Below are 12,193 nucleotides of genomic sequence, written 5' to 3' on the forward strand. Positions count from 1 at the left end.
CCGCGTGGACAACAATTATACTACAACAATCTTCATCTCCACTGTAGCTACTATATATGTACTGCACACACTTATTTCAAAAGAAGTATGAATTAATATTATTATTTGAAAGCATTTTTTTATACTAAAGCATGTTGCTACGGCAGAACTAATCAAATTGACAGGATTCTACAGGACTCATTTAATGTGCCCTAATTCATTTTATTTTTTATTAACCTGTGTTAATGCAACATGACTCCGAGATAAGACAAAATAGAATAATTCCCATTTATTTCCTTGTGTTACAGCAGTGAGCAGCCATCCAGTCTCATACAATATGTGTAATAATAGACATGGATGATTGTAAATTCTGAACATAATTTCTATTCACATAAATTAGGATAAATGCATCAACTCTTAACATAGAAAAAAAAAACAGCTTCAGACCATAAATACAAATTTAAGTTACAAACAACCATGGAAGAGTTGATAGAAATGTTTGATGTGAATTAAGGTTTAGAATATTAATAAGAGTGGTTGAAAAAAATACTCATTTCCATTGCAGTGTAGTGTTACTAAATAAGATCAACACTGATCATGTATGTCCAAAAAATGTCCAAGCATTTTTTTATGCATGAGCTTTTCAGAAAATCTTTACAATTAATATCGACTGTAAAAAAAAAAAAAACTTGGTATACAGGTAATTACATAAAGATTTATTGATTTTATGGTTTATGGCTTAAAATTAAAATTAAGCCTGCTGTCGGTGAGATGGGAGATTTAACATGTGACAAGTTTTTTTGTTAGCAGACTTAAAACATAAAACTTGAAAAACTTTGTGGAGTTGTAGAGCACGTGTGCTGCACAACAATCTACGAAATGCGATGCAATTGTTTTTTTTTAGCATCCAGGAGTGGGTCTTGCAGATGATGACAGTGGTACACAGGTTTTATCAAAAACAAAATGTTCAAGTCCACAACAGAGCTTAAACAGTGTAAACAAAGAAAGCAAAACTTGGTTGTAATGTTACAATACTTTTCCGCTTATTTTCTATCAAGCGTTAAGAGCTTTGTTCTATTTGTTCAATTGAGATTTATCTTTAAATTGATCACTCCAGAAGTATTACCGGCTAGTCCTCTCCTTCCAGTTTTTGCGTGACACATTTGATGCGAATATTTTCTCGAAGGTTGCGGAGACGTGCGCTGCGACTGGTGATTTCCTCCACGTAAGGTTTGGGGAACCAGCCCCGTTCCCCGTCAGACAGCCGGATGCCTTCCACCCAACCTGGACGAAAAGATCAACATTGTTTCCCCTCCCTCGTAGCGAAAATAAATCAAAGCTTTTTTTCCTCACCGTCATTTGTGATGGTCTTGGCATGGAGAATGTCCGCCTTCTCCAGTGTTAACTCGTCGTGTTCTTGTGCCTGATAGCTTCTAATGCACTGGACCTGAGATATGTCTGAAATGAGAAGATAAGGAGATGCGACAATTCAAATGCTTTGCGTTGCTACAGCTGTGCAGTAGGCCTGAACAATTCATAAATAAATAAAAATAAAATAATAAAATAAAATAAAATAAAATAAAATAAAATAAAATAAAATGAAAATGAAAATGAAAATGAAAATGAAAATGAAAATAAATAAAATGAATCTAACAGTTTCTTGTAATACAAATGAAATCATCGAAAAATACATGGGAAGTATATTTAATAATTGCAAATTCACGATACTGAGGCGGGGAAGCGTCACAGTTTGATGAATTTTCAAAAATGATTCAACCCTGCTGTATACTCACCATCATTTTCACTGGCTTGCTCGATGTCTTCCAGAGGATTGGATGGAAACATGGCTGCGATCCATCGCTGCTTCCCGCTCCTTGTTAAGGAGCACAAAATCAAAATCAACACAACTCATAGAGCAGAGTTTCGATGAAATGCCACTCTCGTGTCGACTTCTGACTTGAGTACGCACTCAGAGTTTGATTTGAGCAAAATCTGATGTTTGAGCTGCTGTCCTTGGCACAACTGAAGATGGAAGATGAAACCTGTGATGCCTTGTAGCTTCTGACTCAAATCCTTCACTTTCAGCTCTCCTATCTTGGCGTGGACAAACACCAAGAATTTCCATGTGCTGCAAAACAACCACATATACAGTTTGGAGACAAATTGTCTTAAAAGTTCAAAGGTAAATATATATTTTCATTTTATTTTATTTGAAATAAATGATGATTCAACTCATCCGGCCAAGCTGCCATGGTGACCTACTCTTTTCTCCGAGACAGTAGGAGGCAGTCGTTGAAGAGGTGCAAATACACAGGTTTGGTGGGCAGCTTGAATTTGGATCCAGAAATACTCATAGTCTGTGTGTCCACCTCCAGAAGTTCTCCGTGCTTCACCAGCCAGCGAGACTGGGAAATCAGAGGAAAGATCTAGAAAGAAAGAGATGGCGTGTTGAAGTCTCTGCCCAAGCAACGTTTCATGTCATTACAAACAAATTGACTTTTGAGTTTTCTTTGAGTTTTTTTCCACCCAGACAATTATATATGATGCATATTATTAAAATGATATTAAAATGAAAGAAATGAAATGAAAGGCGGCAATCAACAGACTTTTCACCTTGCCCTCAAACTGAATTTTCTTATTGAGGTGGATGAGTTCTTCCATCCTCTTCATGGACTGCACGCTGGAGTTGCACTCCTTAATGATCTGAGACAAGACAGAAACTAAAGTTAGGATTCTCCACAAGTCTTTTGAGAATACTAGCAAGTACCTTTTTGAGCTCATTGAACGCCTTTGTTGCAGTGTCCTCATCTCTGGAGCCTGGTGTGGTCCTCTTTAAGATGTTCTACAAACATTTTTTTTACATTCTTTCATGTTGCATATTGTCAGTGGAAATTCACCAATTTTGTTCTGCTTTTATTTGAACGTGTTTGGCTTTCAAGTGTAAATCTAAATGGTGTGCAGTTTTTCTCCAAGACTACCTCCACCAGCATTTTAAGCCGAGTGATTCTCTGGAATGGGAGGATTAGAAAGGAGGTCAGAGGTAGTCTCTGGCAAACGCTGTCCTCCTCCAGACGGGCCAAGGTGGAAGGAAAACGAGCTTTCTCCTGCCTGACAACACAAGAGATCATTTTTAGGACTTCATACTATAAAGAACAATATGAAATTTGTTTTTTTTTTGCAAAGATGTATATTAAAAAAAAAAAAAAAAATCACCGTGATCACTCCGGAGCCATGTTATGGCATCAAAGGGAACATTTCTGCACTTGAGAAATTCTTCAGCTCACTACAAGTTAAGTCACGCCCAACACAACCACCCATGTCGACAAGAAAATATATTTAGCGCCATGACATGAGATATTTTTCTCTTGCTCAGACCAATCAATAGATTTGCATTGGTGCCTTGAGACACGACCACCAGAGGGCAGTATAATAGAATGGCATCAATTGATTTGTTTTAGATAATATCAAAACAAAACAAGAACTTTAAGGAACAAGACAAAAAAGCTCTACTCACAGGAGACGCTGATAGGTTTGCTCTTGGTAAGCCTGGTTGGTCACATAAGGTAAGTAGACCCTGCGCAAAGCCGGGCAGTGATCCAAAACGATGTCACACACGTCAAAACGTAGTATATCTTCTTCCAACCTGTGCTCCAAATCCTGTAGGAACCTGCCAGTAACGGAGAGCGTCGGATACACCTTCAAGATGAACGCGTTGGATGACACGCGAGCATCTCGTGACTTCACCTCTCACTGACATCTTTGACTTCGGCCAGTTTGGAGAAGAGCCACTGCTTGTCCTGAGCTCCGAGACATTCGGAGAGTTCCTGCGACAGCATGAAGTGATCCACAGCGATGGTTAAACTTCGGATGTACGAAGCCTCGGATGTCACCAGTTCAAACTTGGCCTAGAGGGAGGAGAAGTGGGCACTTAGTTTGGAGCAGGACAAAATTGAATGAGCAAAAAAAACAACCTCCTGTAATTTTCTCTGCTCATTGCTGAAGTTATCCAGCTGACCGCTGGAGCGCACGTCCGGGATGTCCTGCCACAGGGCGAAAGCAGAACCCCGCGAGGAGCAAAAGGAACCGGATGGAGATAGACTGGATGGAGACGGGGTCCCGTCGGAACCTTCGTCTTTGAGGCCGTCTTCGTCCGTGCCCGGTTCTTTGCCTTGTTGCCTTTGGATTTCTCTGTTAATGGCAACATCGCTGTATTCTTGATACAGGATGGCTACGAGAAATACAGAAACATTTTTGGGGATATTGAAGAGATGCAGGAGAACGAGAGTTGGGAAAGAAGTTGACTTACAACTCGGCAAGAACCTCGATAAGCGATTGGAGGAAGCGACAACGGGCGGCGTGCACAAGTCTTCCTCGGTGGATCTCTTTCGCATTCTGTCAACATTAGCTAACATCAATACAGTTTTTAATTTTTCTTGGTGGTCTTTCTATAAGATGAAGACTTAAAGGGACTGTGTGCAATTTCTATAAAAAATGATGGCCTGACAGTTTTTTCAGAGCTGGAGAGCTGAGCGGATTCAGACTGATTGAATTGATTGTACATTGCACTAAATCAAACTTCAAACCAAAAACATTCAGTATATGATAGTAACACAAAAATCCAGGCGGCCAACAAAGCAACGTCTGGAAATACGTTCTCGAGTTAAAAACATATTGCACAATATGCTGCAGTGATGACAGTGATTCATATTTTTGTTCAGAAATCTTATGGAACATATTCATATTAAAATATAACAATTATATATTCATAATGATATATTCACCCAAGTTTGCTGCTCCACCAATGCGTTGGCATTCCATTGTCACTGCTGGCCAGTGGCGGTACAGGTCCTACAGGACTGTGGGGGGCGCTATCACTGTAGCCCCGTTGTTTTGTATTGGATTTATTATCTAGAAGGTGGTTGAACACAAGTAGTGCAGATGATTCATACAGCTGCCATTGTTGTTTTGTTTATATTATCCAAAAATGACCCCCAAATATTGCTTTTATGTAGAAAGTGTCACTTAATGACAACGGCAAAGCACAAAAATAAGTCGAATCATCAATTACTATGTACGATCTCTTTTTTTTTTTTAGTCGAGTTTTAATCGACAATGATTTGTTTCATTAAAATGTCACGACGTATATCCTCGAGAAGATTACTATTACTCACAATCCGTGCTCAGACCACTGGAACTCTGTCGGTCCTTGGAGGCCACTCGGGCCGACAGTGACTTTCCCAGTTTCAAAGTGAAGGAATTCTTTTTTTGGGACAGCTGGAGTCTGGAAATCAATTCCGAAGCCGAGAAGCGCCGTCGCTCGTGGTCTGCTTGGCGACTGCGTGGCACACTGCCGCCCGCCGTTGCCACCGTTGACGTGTCCTGACTATCTTCTCTCACGCCTGGAAGTGAATCCTCTATTGGCAAATGGAGAATATCACGCAGGTCCGGAGTGGCTTCTGTGTTGATATCTTGTGAGGATTGTCCACAGAGGTTCTCCTCCAGGAAAGACGTGAAGGTTGCAGGGAAGAGGAAGTCCGTATCCAGAACGGGGCTACTGAGAGAGTCGTCACTGAGGTTGTCCGGAGAATAAACCTGCATCTTACGACCTGAAAACAAAAACAACTTCTAGTAAAACACACATCTAACATCGATGAAGAGCTCAAGAAAGAGCACACTCACGAATGGACTTCTCTTTAAGCGAACCTTGGGATGTTCGCCTCTGCGCTTGGTAGGAGTCCAAGTTGTGAAAATCTGGACCCTCGGGTGGAGATGGAGAGCAAGGTATCTGGGAGTCCCAGGAGTCTCTGTTTGTGTAGAGTGGGAAGGCCAAAGGGAGACCAAGAGGTATGTGGTGGGGATGACACACTGATGTGACACTTTGTGCTTCTCCATCAGTCTGTTCTAGTAAACACGTCTTACGACCGATATTGGTAGGACAAGAATTGGAAGTTAGCTGTTCATCCACCTTGCCCAGGTAACTTTTTGCCCAGTCAATCAGTTCACCCGAGTGTCTAAAAGAGTCCAGGGGTCGAGCGTAGGTGGAGCACTGACGGTCGCCGGGAGAGCCGCCTCCATTTAGTCGCGCTGTCGGCTGAAGATCGATGAAGGTCAAAGTCTCCTGCTGGCACACGGCCACGTGTTTGCGGTGAGGGAGAGACTCGTCGTGGTGGTGGGGGTCAGAGATCAGAGCCGCCGACTTGCCGGGGAGCCACATGGCGGGACCGTCGTCGCTGCGGTGCAAAACGTGATGATGGGGCTGGAAATCAGGAAATGGAGAGAATCCATAACCGGGAAGCATGACGACTCAGACGCCACGGATCTGAGGGAAGGAGACAGGAAATACGATATGATCCAACAGCGCACACGTGAGGGGGAATTTTCTTTAGTTCCATTCGGACAAAGTTAGTTCTTCAAATGTGTTTTTGCCTGCGGCCACGCAGACAGGAAATGAAATTTCAACTTCCTCTTTGCGGAAGAGCATTTGTTGTCAATGTGCAGCTGTTGGAAAGCAAGCCACACCTGTTCACGTGAAGGCGGACAGGAACGTTCGACTTAGCCCCGCCCCCACCACACACACACACACACACGGCAGGTAGGTAGGTAGTTAGCACAAATGGTTGTGTGTTCCCAGACAAAGGATGTCTTTATGCGTGTTTGAGCCTGGCTGATACTTGAGAGTCTGTGGGAAGCTCTGATTCCGCTCATATGGTGGCAGTGCAGAAAATGACACAAGCTGCCTGCCACCGGAAAACGTCTTATTGTCGTATGAAAAATCCCTGAAAAGGCATGAGGCATTCCTCAGGTATTTTTGGTTCTTTTATCACAAACAATTTTAATTTTTAGGTTAAGTCAAGTCAAGTTTATTTGTATAGCCTTAAATCACAAGCAGTCTCACAATTATTCTCAAAGCATCCCCTGATCTTGGGCTCCCAAAAGGGCAAGGAAAAACTCAAAAACCCCTACCAGGGGAAAAATGAGAAACCTTGAGAAGGGACCACAGATGGAAGGATCCCCCTTTCAGGATCACCAGGCTGCAATGGATGCAAAGAGGGCACATAAAATACATAATATGGAAATCAAAAAGTGGATGTCCAGGCCAAAGCGAAGAGCTGTCGGAGGTGCCTTCACTCAAAAGTTGTTTTTTTTTTTTTTAAACCAAATCACCAGCAGGGAAATATTCAATTAAGAATAAACTGTTCTGGCAAACAACAAGTCATTTTTCAGTAAATAAGGGTTCAAGGGTTTTCTTATTCAGCTCTTCAGAAACAAAAAAGGAGAAGAGTTTTCTGGGTTACATGTTTAAACATTTGCTTGGTTATATTACCTGACACTCCGATGAAGGCGGAAGTACATGCCGAAACATGTCAGGTAATATAAAATAAAATTTAAATTGTTTGTGATAAAAGAACCAAAAAAAAGTGATTGACAAGGGAAACAAAATGAACTTAGTACAACTATTACGAAAAAGGGGTGTGTCGACTTTTGACTGCCATACTTATAGAACTCCGTCTCAAACAAATCTACTCTTCAATGAATTATTTGTCAAATATTTACTGCTAATCTCTCCATTTTTTTTTTTTTTTTTTTTTGGAGTAACAGCTAACAATCTGACCAGAAAGTGATTGCACATGAGAAGGAGGAGTCTCTCATTGTGGTAGCAACTCCGGACATGCCAATTTTGTGGTCTTTAACATCCATGGCCCAACACGGTGCCTCGAGTTAGTCACACTGGGGTGAAAGTTGCTGGTGTCTGTGCGTTGTGTGTGCATGTGAGATCACAACAGCACACTAATTGCATTGTCTCTGTGTGTATACACACACACACACACACACACACACACACACACACACACACACACACACACGCACGCACAATCCCATTATGATTCAGCAGCACGTGTGCAAAGTCTTGTGGGATTATTCCAGCATGTGGATGCCATGATTTAACCATTTTTTTTTTTTTTTTTTTCAAACAATCAGATTTTTAGCCTTATGATGTCCACCCAGGGTTTTCAGAAAAATGAACACTGGTGGATGCAACTAAACGAAGCAAACAGATCATGAGCTGGGTTTCCATCCACTTATATTTCTTCAAATATTCAACAAATGCAAAAAAGAAACCGGAATGGTTGTGCTAAAAAGTTTTGACATGAGCCTCTCAGCTCATCAGTACAGCACTAATATTATATTATGATCTTTACAAACAGCTCAAAGACTCTTTTTTTTTTAGGAATTGTTCACCACAGTATTTACCAGGTTTGAAAGAAACAACGACTATTTCACAAGTAAACGCCAACAAAGTCTGGATCTTTGCCCCCAAGCCGCTCCACCAGACGAACTTTTGCCATAACAAGTCTGCTGAATTTTTTTTTGCATCAGCCCACCCTTCACAAGTTGATAATTGACTTCCGAAAGTAGGCCCACTCCTAGAAATTAGCCCCCCTAGAGGGAAATACTGTCTGCAAACTGCTCATAAATGCCTACAGCAACAACAAAACAAAAATAATTGTAGCTCAGAATTAAGACAATTATTTATTTTTAAGTTTTGGTTTTATTGAATGACTGTAGTAATTCATGCTTTATGTCAACATGTTATTTGCATAAATATCAATTAGTAAAAACCCAATCTTGTTACTTTCAATTTTGTACATTTTAATACTATAAAACAATGACTAAAGTGACTGAGGCATGGAATATACTGTTATTAGATTTAGTTATTATTATTGTGATTAATCATTTTTAGTAGTTTCATTTGAGACCATTACAACAACCAAATCCAGTTTTTGGAGCGTGGACATATTTTGTGTTGCTGTTGTTTTGGCAGCCTTTTCCTTTCTCCTAACATGGCCACTTTTGGACTTGGCCATGGAGCTACTTTATCAAATGGGAAACACATCAACACTGACCGTCCAAAAGCGAAAGTCAACTGAATTGAAGAACCAAATACACACGGGCCTCTTTTCTTTGTGTGTGTGCTAGGAAGCAACATTTTGCTGCAAAGACTAAGAAACACGCACAGGTGTGTGCAGCCATGGCCTCGGGCCTCCTGCTTTAATCGGCTCAAGTGAGCCAAATGTTCTCAGCCGTGCAGAAGAAACGAAAAAAAAAAAATGGATTCATCTTCGTATCAAGTTCATTCTTAGTCTGTTGCACACTAGGTGGTCCTTTTAATACTCCAGCTTTCAAGTTCATGTCCATTTTCAAGAGCCACTTCCTCGTCGTATTTCTACTTCCACCCCCAGAAGATAAGACCCTCGGATTCTCTCAGACACTTTTCCACATTCCCAACATGCCTTTTAGACCCACATTCCTCTCAAATGGACTGCTAGGCCGAGGCCGGAGACAATCAAAGAAACGCAACTGCTCACATACGCACAGGTTGCTATTATAGACGACATGGACCACTGTTATTTAGGACACACGGCCTAAAACCAAAAAGGGAACGCACACTGATCATGAAAACGCACAAAGAATAACACACATTAAGATTGTACTTCAAAACATTGCCAGTGCTAATGCTACTAGTCAATGTAAAATGCCTTTGACAGACTTGTAGAATGTTAGCATCAAGTGATATTTCTTGCAATAATCAATAAATATAACACAAATGTGGACTCCATATAGGCACGGCACCACACCGCCCCCATGAGGTCAACACACGCACAGCAGGAGCAGCTCGAATCTTTTCGATCATTGCCCAGTTGTACTATTTTGGGGGATATTTTAGTGGTGTGCAGTGAGATTTTTTCTCAACAATTTGTTTTGCTTTATTAAATCAAGGTTGGGAAACACCAACCTTGATTTCATAAAGCAAAACAAATTCAATGGGTCATGAATGTATGCAAAAAAAGCCTGGAGCTAGTTACACAGAAAATCATTATTTCAGAGACTAGACACACACACACATTTGACATGACAGAGCATTTAGTCATCAACGTGGCAGACAGTCACCTCGATTTAGACTCTCGTGGCAGACGGGCGGTGAGTCAAAGTGTCCACAGTGTTAATTGCACTGTGTCAAATGTGCCAAACAAGCCAATGCGTCTACCCCGAAGCTTGCAGGTGAGACGTAGAATTCGTGCGTGGAATATCGCCGCCGCTTTGTAACAAGCTCTCGTGCAGCATGAACATTACCCCAAACATGCGCTTACCTGCCCCGATGAGCAACGCCTCCCTTGGTGCATCTTCTCAGCTGATATGATCATGAATTCTATTATGATCAGGGAAGAAAAGACTTCTTAGAGACAAACTTGATGTTTAGTGACAGGGCTGTGTTAAGATCGAGTCAACATGAGTTTGTTGACCAACTCAACGGACAGATTGACTTCATTTCAACTGAGTAGGAACGAAGGAGAATCTCAGAATACTTAAGATTAAGAAATAAGAACAAATAATCGACATTTTAAAACAGTCACTGAATCATAATTAAATCCTGTTTTGAAATAAAAAGGCTGGAAATCAGAAGATTCCATTTTATAGAGAAAATGATTAAAATAATTATTTATTGCAGCCCTATTTGACATTTAAGCAAAGTTTCCAAAACAGCAACTAACAATGAGCCAAGACCTTTGCACAACTATCAAACATTCCTGAACGCACAAAACACATTCACGTATGGAAATCGAATACCTGAAGACAGCCTAACGCGGCCGTCGCACGGACTCCGTGGGCTCCAGCGTGAAGGTCCTGCGGGCCATGGAAGGCTCAGACTGAGGATCTCCGTTGTCCATCGCTACCTTGTCTTCCTTCTGTCCTCCCTCCTCCCTTCTTTGGAGAACAAAATCTCTTTGCACTCCTCTTTGCTTGCTCGGAGAAACAAACAAAAAAAAGGTTAGAACTCACAGTGCAGATATCTTGCCTGCGTCTGTGCCTCGTCTCACTCCTTTCCCCTTCTTCTCCTCTTCCCTCCCTTCCTCCAGCCCCCCCCCCCTCCTCCTCGCCTCTCTCTGTCTCTCTTGCTACTGTTGGTTACTTACTCACTCTCATTTTCCAATTCACCCTCCGTCTAACTTTGAAATGGTCTCGCTTACAGCTGAGCACCTGTCCGAGGAGAAAGCGACAATGACCTTAATGACCTTTATGCCCATTTTCATCCATGCTGTTGTGTTTATAGACATATAGCATTTTTTTTTTTTATAGGCACAATATATTGGTAAACAAGTCTAAAATGAACAGTATCAACAATATCTATCACTGGGATCACATGAAAGGGTTCAATATGGCAGCCAATTGGATATGTGATTATTTTGATACACAATCAACTTGGAACATTCTTCGGCAATCAAACATATTTGCACACTGAATTCTGACCATTATGTTCCTTTAGGTATTCACTGCAAATTTAAATTTAAATTAGAGGGGGGGGGGTATGTGTGACCCCAGAAAACATTGCAATATAATATTATGCAGAGGTGTACATAAAATTGTACTTGTTTGTTTTACTGCATGTATCAACTGATTCAAACGTTCTAAATACTTTGCCCCTCAATTATCATAATCTGAAGGTAGATCATAAACATGTTGAAACTTCGCAGAATACAGGCTCAAATGTAAAATACATACTTGAGTGACATGATTACAATACCTCGAACTTGGCTGTGATTCCAAAGTTGATATATGATATATGATGCACAGGGGAAACGCCTCGGAATTGCAGTAATGGCGCCATCTGTCGGTCTAAGTGAGAACACAATAAATGTCATTAAAATATAAATATGTTTTAAATGAATAAATGAATAAATGAATAAATAAATACATAAATAAATAAATAAACAAACAAAAATCAGGCTTTAGCCGTTTTATCGATTCTAAAGAGTTAAACTTTATTGTCAAACTAAAATTAAACAAAGAGAACTACATTAATGATCACACGTACTAATGGCTAATGCCAGAAATTTGTATCTATGATATTTATAATGTTTTAGAGTGACGTTATTCCTCAGTAAAAAACACATTTCACACTTTCTTTTCAGGGTAGAGGGTAAATATCATTTTCATTCATTTAAAATCGGGAAAGATGATTTGACTGAGCATCGTGGTCACGAACTAAATTAAACATATCAAGACATCACTTTATATAAAAGAACAAATATTAATTTCATTTTATTTTATTTACACATAAAAAATAACATTTTTGGTACAACCCAGGTCATTTTGCCCCACAAAATTAGAGTTATACAAGATACATAGAAAGTCAACTTATATTGTACGGTCA

At 40.5% G+C, this 12,193-nt stretch overlaps 1 protein-coding gene across 6 annotated transcripts; it reads right to left on the reverse strand.

The window, feature by feature from the left end:
* Positions 1 to 253: 253 nt before the first annotated feature.
* arhgef19 (Rho guanine nucleotide exchange factor (GEF) 19) lies at positions 254 to 11,558 on the reverse strand. Of its 6 annotated transcripts, none has more exons than XM_085924908.1 (18): positions 11,542 to 11,558; positions 10,609 to 10,781; positions 10,131 to 10,189; positions 5,659 to 6,298; positions 5,151 to 5,585; positions 4,761 to 4,887; positions 4,286 to 4,371; positions 3,951 to 4,207; positions 3,724 to 3,884; positions 3,494 to 3,646; positions 2,958 to 3,087; positions 2,747 to 2,821; positions 2,593 to 2,682; positions 2,242 to 2,405; positions 1,949 to 2,107; positions 1,773 to 1,852; positions 1,333 to 1,437; positions 254 to 1,263 (listed from the first exon to the last, which is right to left on the reverse strand). In XM_085924908.1, the coding sequence occupies exons 4-18, from the start codon at positions 6,275 to 6,277 to the stop codon at positions 1,109 to 1,111; spliced, it is 2,796 nt and encodes a 931-aa protein (XP_085781034.1). In that variant the 5' UTR covers positions 6,278 to 6,298; positions 10,131 to 10,189; positions 10,609 to 10,781; positions 11,542 to 11,558; the 3' UTR covers positions 254 to 1,108. The 6 variants fall into 6 exon arrangements, 5 of the variants coding, with proteins under 5 accessions (XP_085781034.1, XP_085781043.1, XP_085781060.1 ...); XM_085924917.1 differs by lacking the exon at positions 11,542 to 11,558 and adding an exon at positions 10,822 to 10,847 and having other exon boundaries at positions 10,609 to 10,743; XM_085924934.1 differs by lacking the exon at positions 11,542 to 11,558 and having other exon boundaries at positions 5,683 to 6,298; positions 10,609 to 10,863.
* Positions 11,559 to 12,193: the final 635 nt, after the last annotated feature.

Source organism: Syngnathus leptorhynchus, chromosome 1, assembly GCF_054491065.1.
Source record: "Syngnathus leptorhynchus isolate UIUO chromosome 1, UIUO_Slep, whole genome shotgun sequence".
NCBI classification, from domain to species: Eukaryota; Metazoa; Chordata; class Actinopteri; order Syngnathiformes; family Syngnathidae; genus Syngnathus; species Syngnathus leptorhynchus.

Bases quoted from the DNA above. Each gene is read 5' to 3' on its own strand.
- arhgef19 (XM_085924908.1), bottom strand. From the start codon at position 6,277: ATGCTTCCCGGTTATGGATTCTCTCCATTTCCTGATTTCCAGCCCCAT. The intron at 2,822-2,957 runs GTAGTCTTGGAG...AAATGTTTGTAG, and splicing joins GGCTTAAAATGCTGGTGGAG to AACATCTTAAAGAGGACCAC. The intron at 1,264-1,332 runs GTGAGGAAAAAA...CTTTTCGTCCAG, and splicing joins CAAGACCATCACAAATGACG to GTTGGGTGGAAGGCATCCGG.